At 45.4% G+C, this 13,375-nt stretch overlaps 1 protein-coding gene across 1 annotated transcript in view; it reads right to left on the bottom strand.

The window, feature by feature from the left end:
- The window catches only part of SLC6A11 (solute carrier family 6 member 11), a 122,859-nt gene extending 111,041 nt beyond the window's left edge, over positions 1-11,818 (bottom strand). The window contains exons 1-4 of the mRNA XM_017678281.3: positions 11,483-11,818; positions 8,379-8,513; positions 8,122-8,262; positions 4,705-4,795 (exon numbers count right to left, since the gene is read on the bottom strand). Coding sequence (XP_017533770.2) covers positions 4,705-4,795; positions 8,122-8,262; positions 8,379-8,513; positions 11,483-11,726 — 611 coding nt within the window. The 5' untranslated portion in view covers positions 11,727-11,818. The remainder of the gene's footprint in view (positions 1-4,704; positions 4,796-8,121; positions 8,263-8,378; positions 8,514-11,482) is intronic.
- Between the last annotated feature and the right edge of the window lie 1,557 nt (positions 11,819-13,375).

Below are 13,375 nucleotides of genomic sequence, written 5' to 3'. Positions count from 1 at the left end.
GCTTTCTCTGAGAACACTGAAGAGAACCCATGTAGACTTTCAAAGATCAGGATGAAGTCTTCCTTGTAACATTACTACCAAACTTGAGCACTTAAGATGTGCAAAGCGTAAGGCCTCCCCTCATCTGATGCTCTTGACAGCCCTGGGAGGCAGGTCCTCTTTCCATCCCATTATCAGAGGAGCAGACAGAGGGCCAGGGAGGCTAAGTTGCCCAGGGTCATGCACTGGGCATATGGAGAAAGCAATGACTTAAGCGGGGCTGCAGAATCTGCCGCTGAGTCTACACTATGGCTGTGAATCCGGTAAAGTATCAGGAGTGGAGGGGTAGTCCAAACTAGCAGAGGTAGATAGACAGTGCCATGTGGTGTTGGGTCTGACTTAGGGAAAGGGTCCAGGTGATGTTTCTGACCCTGCAGTAGGAGGCACAAAGGCTACTTCAGGCACACAGGCCAATCACACAAGGCTCAGCCCTGAATCTGCACCTGCGAGGGCAGAGGCCAGGTGGGGCACCGAGCCTCAGAACCAGGTGCTAACTCAGGCACCCCACTCACAGCCCTTCAAAGTTCTTAGCACGCGTTACCTCCTTTAATCCTCACAGCACCGACAATGTGCTGCCAAGGCAACATGGAACAAAACAGGACAGTTCTTGCTGGCATGGGGTTTTTATTCTAATGGGGGGAGAGAGAAAATAAGCAAGTAAACAAGACAGGAGATTTCAGAGAAATACTCTCTAGACAATAAAACAGAGGGGTGGGCTTGAGAGAGACTAGCTGCTGATTCAGCTGAGATGGTCAGGAAGGGCTTCCCAAATGACATTTGAATCAAGACTCCAATGGTAAGAAGGAGCCAGACACACAGGACCTGGTGAGGAATCTTTTAAACAAATGGAACAACAAAATCCTGAGACTGAGCCAGGAACAAGCGTAGTACATACAAAGGACAGAAAAAAGGCCAGTGGGGAGCAGGGCAATGGCAGAAAAGAAGAAGAGTCTGAGAGGGAGGCAGGAATGGGTTGGGACTACGGAAAGAATCAGGATTTCATGCCAGCTCCTCTGCCTCCCAAAATATGTATCCAAAGAAAATCAATTGAGTGGTTACGTGATTTAGAAATAAACACATCTTAAAAACTCCAGTAAAGATAAACCAGAAAAACAAGGCCTCGTCCTTCTGAACAAAGAATTGGAACTGACTACACTTAAGAGCTTAAATTTGGGCCCAATTCACAATGTGTGCTCAACAAATGTTTGTTGAATGGACACCATGCAAAAGTGATTTCAACTGTATACACCATCAACATGGACTTGCTTGCAAACCCTTGGATTAATGGGACTGCAGGGCTTAAGAAAGGGAAGTAAAGATGGCCAAATGCTGGTGACTTACTTATAGCACTCAGTCCTACCAGAGGACCCAGGCTTAAAATCAGAACTGCAAACATATTTAGATAGATGCAAGATGCATAATGGGTTACCAAGGTAAAACAGGATGGCCTAATTTTGAAGCCTGTCATCAGGAAGACAAACTGCCCCTGTCTCATAGGCTCCCTGCCTGATTCGGAAGCCAGGACTGACCCAGGGTCTGAGTTCCTCCCACTGGCTTAAGCCAGTAAATTTTTTTTTCCTTCATATTGTTTTATTGTTATTCAAAAACACATTAAGTTAAATTTATCATCTTAACCATCTTTAAGTGTACAGTTCAGTAATGTTCAGAATATTCACATTGCACAACTAATCTCTATAATCTTTCTTCATGCAAAACTGAAACACTGTACTCATTAAACCCTAATTCTCTCTCCCCTCCCCCTACCCTTAGCAGCCACCTATTTCCTGTTTGTATGATTTTTTTTATTAAGGTCTAATTGATATACACTCTTATGAAGGTTTCATAAGAAAAACAATGTGGTTATTACATTCACCCTTATTGAGTGCCCCCCATATCCCACTGCAGTCACTGTCCATCAGTGTAGTAAGGTACCACAGAGTCCCTATTTGTCTTCTCTGAGCTACACTGTCTTCCCTATGACCCCACACACACCATGTGCACCAATCATGAAAGCCCCCAATCCCCTTCTCCCTCCCTCCCCATCCGCCCTTCCCCACCCCTCCCCTATGGTAACCGCTAGTCCCTTCTTGGAGTCTGTGAGTCTGCTGCTATTTTGTTCCTTTAGTTTTGCCTCATTGTTATACTCCACAAATGAGGGAAATCATTTGGTATATGCCTTTCTCTGCCTGACTTATTTCACTAAGCATACCCTCTAGCTCCATCCATGTTGTTGCAAATGGTAGGATTTGTTTCTTTTGTATGTTAAGCCAGTAATTTTAACTATACTCTGAAAAAGGAAATGAACGTTCAAGATAGGGGGTAGGGGTGGGCCAGGTGCCCAAGGTCAAGGTGAACCACAGCCAGTTGTGAGCAGGAAAATCACACTTTGCAACTGATTTTATGGTCACCTGTGGGCTCGTCTCACCTCTGCTTCTAGAGGGCTAGGACTGCATCTTACCCTTCTGCCTCCTCCAATTATGCACAGTGGTCTTCCTACATGTGCTAGGTGCTCAGACACTGAATGAATGAACAAGCAGCCAGTTGAGACAGTCTATTTTGACCAAGCAAAGTGGCCCTGGATGAGTTCCCTGGAGTTAAAGGCAATGAGGAAAGAATGTGAACCTTTCAAATTGTGAACTGTTCAAATGTGAACTGAGGTGAGAAGGGGTGGGGGATCATCGATGAGCCAGCCACACAGGCAAATAGCAAAGAAGCAGAGAAGAAATATGTCTGAGGAAACCTGGTCCAATACCTGAAGGACTGTTATGTGGAAGAGAAATTAAACATGTTCTATCCAAAGCCCCAGAAGTCACCTGTCAGTTGAATTTAAGAAAGAGCTTCCTCCTAGCAAAGTATTTGTCAGACTGTGTTTAATGGAAACCTAGCATTCAGAGAGTAGGGGTGGGGGTGGGGGAAGATTCCAAATGATTCCACAGGAAAATACATTGGGTGTTTGGGTTAATTAAAATTAATGGACATTCTTGCTGAAGGACACAGCTTTCAGCCCTTCTCAAATTTATGTGGACCTAACAGTTCTTCACAAGATGCTATGAACATCTCACAGAGTCTCTATGCTTGGAGAGTGAATTAGAACAATCCTTTTAGAGAGCAGTTTGGCATCTGATAAAACTGATAATGCATGCACTCTACCATCCAGTAATTCCACTCTCAGCTATGGCCTAGAAACCTTCATTCATGCACACATGGAAGCACAGACAAGACATTCACTCAGTGTGCTTAGTAATAGTGGGAATTGAGAGTAATAGTAATGAGAGGCAATTGAATGCCCATCAAGAGGAGCTGGCTAAAGGCAATGTAGTCTATGCATTGGAATACTGTATAGCAGGAAAAAAAGTAAATGAACCTAAGCTACATGTATTATCAACATGGAAACATCTCAAAACCAATATTGAGCAAAGAAACAAAGTTGTAAAAAATTATAAGTAATGGATACCTTTAATATAAAATTTTAAAACAAGCAAGACCTAGATACTATATAAAGGTGTGTGGGTATGTATGTGTTTATACACATGTGTGTGTAAATAGAACTATCTTATATATACTTATTATAGCCCCCCACACACATCCACGCATATCAAGTATATACATGAGAATGATAAATCTAAATTCAGAATGATGACCTCTGGAAAGGCAAGGAGAAGGGTATTTGGGAGAAGAATTAAAATCACTCATAAAACCACTGCCCCTCTACACTACTATTAATCAGCATTAGGGATTAGGGTAGGGGATGTTCTTCAATGGAGTCAGACCTTTTTCAAATTGAAAAGCCTCAGAAAGCATTTAGCCCAACCTTTCACCCACAGAGAAAGCTCTTCTTCAATACCTGGAGCAAGGGATCCTCCTACCTCGACTACAGAGGTCAGGCCACTGTACTGTTATGTGGGTTGGCATTGCACAATTCTAGAGTGCTCATTTCACAATATAACGATGCGCTCCCTAGTGTTGTGCAGTGAACAACTCCTACCACCATATATGGCAGCCATGGTAATAGACCACTTTGGAACACTGATGGAAAATGCCCATCCACACAATTACTGCCTATGTCAGTGGACTCAGACACCTCCCAACAACGATCAGCAGCCCTGATGCTAGTCAAACACTTCCCAGGAAGGGCCATCACAACTTCTGGAAGTACTTGCAGACAACACTGTGAGATTAAGCTCTTCCTTAAGCACATTTGAAATCTGTATCTTTATAACCTTTATCCATTAAAGTTGATCTATTTCCTTTCCACATAACACTTTAGCTTAGAAGAAAGCTAAAGGGGTCCCCCTGGAGACTTCCACTTTCCAGGCTAAATATACTCTTGACTTAGCTTACTGCATTTATGCCCTATCTTCCCTTTTGTTAAAAATGAATTTTTAAACCGTCTATCATTTTACCAAGCACATCTTACCCTAATAAGCACCTAGGCATGCTGACACGTCATCAAATAAGAAAGCATTTCTCTCAGCTGCTCCTTTGGGAAACCTCTAAAAATCTCCACTCTGGTCCCCAAAGCAGTCAAATGCCCACAGAAGCCAGCAAGTGTGAGGCTGGAGGAAGGAAGGGTCAGGCTTTTTCCAGAGGTGGGGATAATGTTAATTGAGCAGAACCAGGACAGAGCCCCCACAGGCCAAGGGAGACAAGTCATTTTTCACTTACTCCCAAAACTCCATGACAGGAGAGGTGGCGTTCTGCAGGGACACATGACTGTGGTTGCTCATGTTCAGTTTCTGGAACTCCACACAATTTTCTACAGTGGAAACAAGACAAGAAATACAAGATTAACCTCTGCAAGGGCTGGATCTTGGAAAACATTCAGAGCTGATGGTGCAACCAGGCAGTTTTACTTAGCCGTTTCAAGTAAACATGCTTCAAAGCACATTGGTGGGGGAGATCAATAACTTACAAACAGTTCAAGAGAGAGGTCGGGTCTGATTTGAACAGGAGGAAAGTTTTGGGGGCATGGTGCCTTTTCTCTCATCTCTACTCAATATGCCCTATCAAAGCCTTCCTCCTGCCTTGTACTTGAATCTCCTTTCCCTTTTTCCACTTTTCTGCTGAAGGCCTGCCCATGGCATTTAGCTGTCCTGCTCAGTGCCCCAGCAGGAATGGAGGAGTAACAGAATGAGTCGGTCATGGTGTCCTTAGGGCAGTAATGCAGTTGAGATTCAGTTTTCCTTCACATAAAGAGAAGCTAATAGTGCAGCTGCCTCAGAAAGACATGATAATAGGATGAGATGATGTCAGCCTACATGTGTAAAGAATTCCTGTGTTCTTCACCATTCCCTCACTTGATCAATAATCAATCCCAGAAAGAATATATTGAATGTCTCTCCTCATTTCATGATACTTGATGACCATGGGAGATTTGAATCTCAAGTAAAAACATCCAAGTTTTCATCCTTTAAGGCCCAGTTCAACCCCCTCCTCCAGGAAGACTTCCTTGATCTCCTCTCTTAAATTCTAAGGAAGTTAGAATTTAAAAGCCTTCCAAGGAACCACTTTCTCCAACTCATTTAATTTTGAAGAGGAAGAATCTAAGGTTCAGAAATAGTCAAGGGACTCATACCCACATCCTTTCCATTCTATACAAAGTCATAAGCCCGTTAGGGACAGACCTAGGAATCAGTTCCAGCCTAGACTCCATTCCCTTTGCCATGGTTATGGCCCAGTTCTACCTGCCACCAGGGAAACCTGTGCCTCTTTACAGCACCCCTGTGTTTACAGAGGTGCCTTGGCCACCAGACTGTACTCCCCAAGGGCAGTGCCTCCTGCACCAATTCACTTTGGAGCCACTGCACCCAGCATAGTGGCAAGCATTGAGCCAGTGTTTGGCCTCAGTCTGGCACTTCACTCTTGCACGTGTACAAGCCCTCTCACTATATCTCTGGAGCAGAAACCATCTTTTGTTTGTGATGTTTTTCACATTGCAAGTGTTCATATGCTGTTAGAGAAAGGAGACTGAAAATCTGTGGAAAGAAGGTTTGCAATCTGCTAGGGAAAATTCCCCAATCGTCTGCCTCATTCCCACTCCTCCCAGCAAGAGCAGACCATATTCTGAAAGGAGGTGGTCTGTGGGCTTCACAGACAGTCCTGAGAGGAGTGTGGAAACCTGATACTACAGCCAAAATGTCTGCATGTGCCCTTGTGCCTTTTCCTGCTGAGAGGGGCCCTTAATTTTGATCAAAGTCTCTACAATAGTATTTCCCCTGCTTTTTTTTCTAGAGTAAAAAATTTCTCAAACACCCAAGTTGGACAAGGTATTTTTATTAAAGTGATATTTAATTGCTGTACAAGTAAACAATAAGTTATAAAGTCTCTATGATTATAGCATTCATACAGCTATAAAACCAGAATTAAATTTACAAATTAAATACCAACTAAACTAAGGAACCAACATAATTTAAATTGGTAGCATAAAATGGATGTATATAAGATAATGCTATTTTGTGAAATTAAATGGATTTCCCAACAACAAAAAAATGGAACAGACAGGTGGGAGGCAGGGTCTACTGCATTCAGCTTGTCTATTCCATAAGCTATTGGAGACTCAATTCTACCACCATTTTATTCTGGTCACACTTCTGTGATATTTTCAGCCCTACAATTTGTAGCACTCTTTACTGACTTCACTTAGTACCAAAACACCATGTATAAATTAAACCTCTCTGCTCTTTCCATTGGCCACCATCATCCTACTTACCAAGAACACATCTTAAATTACAAATATGCATCAAGTCAGGGACTAAATCTGCTGTCTTCAGTTATAAGGTGGTTGTGCAGATAATCCTGAATATGTGCCCATTTTTAGAGTATCCTCAAAATAAATACACACAATTAAATTATCATTGAAGACTCACTGGTCTCTAAGAGAGAAATGGTCTTTGAATTTTACTTTGATAGATATCTCTATGAGGTTTCTGACCAAAGAAAGGTTAAGAAACAATGCCTTAAAGAAAGACAGTAAGACCTCCACAAAATGCAATAGGTGGGGGAGCAGGGCAAAGTCATGCAGGACTAGAAGCTAGTCTGCAGCACTCCCTAGGCTTAATGCATGCTGTTACGTCTGCTGATGGCCAACCTCCTACCCAGTCTTACTCTATCTCAGCCTTCAGGATGACAGGTCACTTGTAGGGTCAACCTAATCACAGGGTATAACACGGAGGACAAATAGCTCTAAGCAGGTGTGCCAATTCCAATGGCTGCCTGGAGCACTGCTCATGGCCACCAAAGGTAGAGGTTGGAAATGTATTTGTCGTCTGTGGATTATAAGACTCAGTCTTGACAGGATGACAAGTTGAAAAGCAAAGACTATTAGACTCCAAAGTAATATAAAAAGCTGTGCATTCAAGGGGGTAGTGGGAGTGGAATTCAAGTATCTACCTAGGTTGGACAGGTAGAGTAAATAAGCAATTTGGATTGGGTGGGGACTGTAGCCAACTTGAGGACAGATGCCTTATCCAAAGGCAACAACTCTTTCTCAGCTGCAGCACTACTGCCAAGCAAGAATGTGGGAATGTGGGTCTGGTGTTAACAGATCTTTTAATTTTTCAGGAGAAACTGTGAATCTTTTCTTCATGCTTTCATGGAAGACTTCATGGGAAGTCTTCTGGTTTTTAAATTTTGACAGCTGAATACATTTTGAACTTTGCTAATCACTGATCTAATGCCTAATTGGCTATAGGTTCCTGGTTTGTAACCCTTTATCTAGTCTAACTCCTCCGTCTCATAAAGGAACATCTGACACCCAGAAAGGCAGAGCTGGAGTGGGAGCCTGAACTCCTCACACCTGCACTCTGATCCTGAAGGGCCCAGTCTCTGTATTTAGCAAAGTGATGGAAGAGCATGACCATTCTTCCATCCATGCCCAACTCCTGGGCCAGTGCTCAGCTGTGGCTCAGGGAAGCAGCCCACAGAATGTACCCAGACCCAGTGCAGAACTGAGCTCCAGTTTCAGCGGAATCTGGACTCATGGGAAGAGGCCAGGAGCTAGAATTGGTCTCCAGGACAAGGACACACCCCCAATTCCAGGTCCTCCAGCAGGACCAGCAAAGAGACCCTCCCTGGAGGCCATACCTGTGTTCCATTCATGTCCACAGGTGGCCCAAGGGAGCTCAGTGGTGAAGCAGTTGCTCAGGTAGAAAATGGCCCAGGCCAGGATGATGATGTAGTAGACATTTAGATGGGCCTCAATCACCTGTGTTGCATAGCCAATGCCTGAAAGAACAATGGAAAGGGAACAATCTGAATCTCACTCCACCCCTTAAAACAGTTGTAGCTACTTTCATGGCCTGATAGGCATCATTTTATTTTCTGAGTAATTCAACAGTTACCTTCGAATAAAGGGCAAACTTTTCTCCAACATGTAATGCCACCTTCACTTGTGAACTGTCCCAGAGCTGTTTCCAAGAAAAAGACAGGAATTCCACAGCAGATAAAAAACACCACGTAGGGAATCAGGAATGCCCCTGCAAGGATGCAAAGTAAGAGAATGAGGTTAAAATTGCCCCTACCATTTCATGTTCAGGACAAGAAATCTTAAATAAGCACCTACTGTAGGTAAGACATGATGTCCTCTGAGCTTGAGGTCAAGTCTGCACTATAACAATCAGAATCAGAAAACATAGCCCTGGGTTTGTGCTCCTGTCACCTACTACCTTGAGTAAGCTTACATCTCCGAGCCACAACTTCATCTGTAAAATCGAGCTTTAATACTTAATATCTGTAACACTTGTCTCCCAGAATTGTCATGCAGCTAAGATAATAATGCAAAAGAAAGGGTTTTATTTGTTCGATTCTTTTATTTATACATTTCCCCTCCAGCACAGGTTACATCCCTTCCCTTCCTAAATGTTACATCCTTTTCTTTCATTCTGAACTAACCTCAATAGGTCAGGTGAGAAGGGACCCTTTCTTTTTAATTTCTTTGGCAGTGACCTGCAAAAATTCTTTTTCATTAAGAAAAGCATTCTCAAGGAAATATACAGTGAGCACTATCAGGCCTCTATACACAAAGCCCAGGTAGGATGTTGACTTATAAAGACTTTGCAGCAAGAATCTATCTGTCCAGAAAGGCTGGCTTAGAATCAGTCTGAGAAAAGACCATGGTAAGCTTTACTGCTCCTATCTTGAAACATAATACCCATTGCCTGGGCCTTTCAGTTAAAGAAATTAAATAACTGAGGTGAACATGAGCTATTACAACCAGAAAGGGATTTTTCCAAATCCCTCATTCTCTCTCCTGTCTAATAACAAAGCATGAAACACATGCTATTCCCCACTATTTGATCTCACAAATGAAGGCTTTAACCAAAATTGCTTTTTGCTAAATGAAGTCTCTTTAACCTCAGGATTAGTAGCAACAATTTTGATCAATCCTGATAGACTGAATATATCTACCAGGTTTTGAAGAGGTCTTAGCTTTTCTGGACAAGAGACTATTTTTATAAAGTTTCACGTTGGAAAAGAAATACTTTAAACTATTGTTGACTATGAGTACAGCTGTGTAGGTATTTTTTTAAAGGAAAACAGTTAATAAGAAGATACCCCAACTATATTAGAAGGCAAAAAGTGTGTGAAAGGGGACAAGAGGGTCTGTTTGCTGAATCTAAATCTAAGTGATTAAAACAAGCTGAGGCAGGCTCCCCAATATGAGGTAATTTACCTGTGAATCCTCTAAAACGTAACAGATGACACTTTCTGAAAGGCTTTATGGCCTATACATTCACCAAGATAGCAATCCTTAAGATAACTAGTTCAATTAAACCAGGATATCTCTTCTCTATACCCAGTGGAGACTCTGGGCAAGTTAGAGTAAAAAAAAAAAAGGAAAAAAAAGGAAAGAAAATGACTCATGACTCATTTTTAAACTTTACTTACTACAACCTTTTTTTTAATCTGTGGCAGAATTTGTAATTAACCCAACTTACCCTGTTTTCTGCTTTTAGAAAAATGCCTTTTGTTTTGGCCTAACAATTTCCTGTATAAAAAAGACGTTAAGACAATTTTTGCCTGGAACTATTCTAAAGGGTTTCCACAAGTTTCTGAGCAAACATGGAAGCTTATAAAGGCTGAATCTGCAAAGAGAGGCAGGATTCACAGCTGAAGGCGCAGGGGACATTCCAGGTCTCCAAGTCCACTCCCTCTCTCCCTCTTGCCAAGCCACCAACATCGGCAGTCACTTCATTACCAGTGCAGAGCAGGCTTCAGGATGAATGTCTGCAAAGAAAGGGCCTGGAGCAAAGCGAGCCTTCTTGCTCTCTCTGCAGCCGCTCACACAGGAAGTCCTGCTCCATGTGGCCTAACAGGGTGCTACCTGCCAGCCACCTTCTCTGGGGTCTGGGGATCTGCTGGAGGGGCAGGGACACAGCAAAGAGGGAGGAATACATAGACACAGGCTTTTTCTTGGAGAGAAGGTGCCGCCCATGGAGGTTTTACAAGGCCCCTTGCCATGGACCTGCTGGCTGTCCTTCTGATGTGACAGGTGGAAGCTTAAGCCTGGACCCCTTCCTTGAGCTGGGAGATTTGAGGACTCACTGCTGCATCTCCACCAAATTGACTTGGACATCTTGTCACTAGGAACGACTCTCTCATCACTGTCTTCCTGTAGCGCCCCCAACCCTAAATCTCTAAGCATCTCCTAAACATTAATTCAGTGTTGCTATTTGTTAACAGGTGACTGAGATCAGAAAAGAAACTGCTTAGTGCCGATTCCTCCACCAGACAGGTCCGAAAAGAGGTCCCAGAAAAGTCCCTAAGAGCAAATGAAAAGACTGGGCAGGAAATGAAACAGCAATGCCTCTTCTAAAAGTTCTCCCTGTTGTCAGTTCAATCCCAGTTTAAAACAAGGCCTTTGGTGTTAGAATACCGTCTTTAATTATCATTGAATGCCTCCTCTGATCCTTTGTTTCCTCATCTTCAAAATGGGTATACCATTGTCTACAAAGATGACTGTGAGGATGAAATGAGATGATGTGGGTAAACCTCAGTTCTGGAGCCTGGCAGTTCACTAAGCCCTCAAAACCGAGCTTACTCTGATCATTACCAGAGTCTCTTTCCTTCACTTGGGTTTCTAGTCAGAAAAGCTGAGGCTCAAACAGGCTGCCTCCTGCCCCAAACATCAATCAGTGCAGGAACTAAAAGCAAGGGCTCCTGGTCTTGGTTTGCACCTCAAGCCGGGACACAACGCACCTGGCGAACAAGTCCCCGCGTGCTCTCAGGCTGCACTTTGAGGTGCGAAACAGCTCGCGTGCATGCGCACTGGGACAGGCGCTCCTCGCCAACTGAGTTCTCGCGCCAGGTGGCCTGAGGCGGGCCTTCCCGCGAGGGTCCCACCACACGCAGACGCAGGAGGGGTCTCGCGCTTGGCCCCTGGGCCCCCGCCCCCACCGGCGGGTTCCCACACCTCAGGTCTCCCCAGCGCCGCGGGCCGCCTCACCTCCTCCGTTCTTGTAGCACAGGTAAGGGAAGCGCCACACGTTGCCCAGCCCTATGATCTCCCCAGCCACGCTCAGCACGAACTCCACCTTGTTGTTCCAGTGGCCGCGCTCGTGGACTGTCTTCTCGCGCTTGTCGCGCGCGGCCGCCGCGCCCCCGCTGCCGCCGCCGCCCGGCGCCTCGGACTCTCGCGCCTCCTCGGCAGCCTTCCCATTGCCCAGAGGCAGCGCCTTCTCCGCCGTCATGGCCGCGCTGGCTGCCTCGTGCGCCGGGCCCGGCTCTGCGCCGCCGCCCCAGGCGGGCTGGCTTTTTAGGAGGCGCGAGCGGGCGGGAGGGTGAGGCAGGGGGTGGAGCTGAGGGGCCGGGCCGGGCCAGCGCGGGGACGGGGACGGAGACGCGGCGCGGCGGCCCGGCCGGGCTCGGCCCGGGAGCCTTCGAGCACCTGGCGCGCGCCGAACACCTCGCGCGCGCCGAGCGCCTTGCGCGCCCGCCCTTCGCGTCGCCCTACCCAGTGGCCTCAGGACAAGAGTGGAAGCGCCGGTTCAGGCCTCGGCTGGGCTCCTGACACCAAGCCAAGTTCCACCACTCTCTGTAACCTCCAAACGCCTGGGCCTCGGTCTCCCATCTCTAAGAGAAGCGGGTTCCAGACCAGGGTTCTCCAACTTCAGCATGCACACCAGTGCACCTGCGGGTCTTTTTAAACTGCTCCTCCCGATTTACTGGGTGAGGCTGGACGGGGCTTCTGTGTTTCTAACCATCATCTGAGTGCTATGGGTGCTGCTGGGACCAAGACCACACTTGGAAAAAGGGAATGAGTTAATTCTTGGTCTCTTCTCAGTTCTCAGGCTAGCAGCACCCCCAGGGTGGAAGCACCTTTAGCTCTTGTTCTCCCTGGTGCCTGCTACTGTAAACACGGTCAATCAGGACAGTGTGGCAGCTAAGCGCTCTTGTCTAGAGATGGGCAAATCTAATTTGAATCTCAGGGTCCACCTGTCTTAGCTGTGTGAAGTCATCTGACCTCTCTGTTCCTCAGTTTCCTCATCTGAAAAAAGGGAAGAATACGAGTAGAGTTTTTCTTACGGGTTTTGTGCGGTGTGCATGTGTGTGTGGAGTTAGTGAGAAAATCTTATAAAGGAGTACATTTGAAGTACTCAATGAACATTAGCAATTGTTAGTATTCTCATACAATGTGTAGTCACATACATATGCATATTTGTTACCTTCTTGTTTAATATCTGTCTCCCCACTCAATTGTAAAGATGATGTGATACACACCGTCTTGCTCTTTATAATAGCTCCAGCCAGAGCCTACCACAAGACCTAGCACATAGTAGGTGCTCAGAAAATATTTGTGTTAAGAGAGGAGGAAGGAAGAGAAGGAAGGAGGGATGAAGGGAGGAAAGGGAAACAGTATTTGATCTGGAAGGGGCCACAGAGATCATCAGATCTGCCATCATTTCACTGCCCTGGAGAATTCCAGCCACATGAGTTCTCACAGACACCATGCACTCTACTCTCCTTCTATCCCTTGGAGCTCCCTCTGGGGCTCTCTCAGAGAGCCTCCCTGTCTTGTTGCTTTCAGCCTCTTCTTTCATTCTGGCTTACTACTGCTCTGTGGTTCCCCACCTCCATCCCCCCAGAAAACCCTGCCACCATCTTCCCCTTTCAGGCCTCCTTCCTCCCTTCCCCCTCACTATCATATTTCTTGAAAGAGTAAGTTTACATGCTGCCAGCCCTGTCTTCACCTCCCACTCATTCCTCAGCCCACAGCAATCTGGCACCCACCCGCACCACTCCTCCGAAAATGCTGTCTGTGGAGTCCTGGAAGCCTTCTTAATTTGGCAGATCCTACAGTTTATTGTCCATCCCCATTCTGCCTGACCTCTAGGTAATT

This window comes from Manis javanica, chromosome 3 (genome assembly GCF_040802235.1).
Source record: "Manis javanica isolate MJ-LG chromosome 3, MJ_LKY, whole genome shotgun sequence".
Classification (NCBI taxonomy): Eukaryota; Metazoa; Chordata; class Mammalia; order Pholidota; family Manidae; genus Manis; species Manis javanica.
The sequence above is the reverse complement of the archived record's forward strand: the minus strand, read 5'-3'. Positions and strand labels throughout refer to the sequence as shown.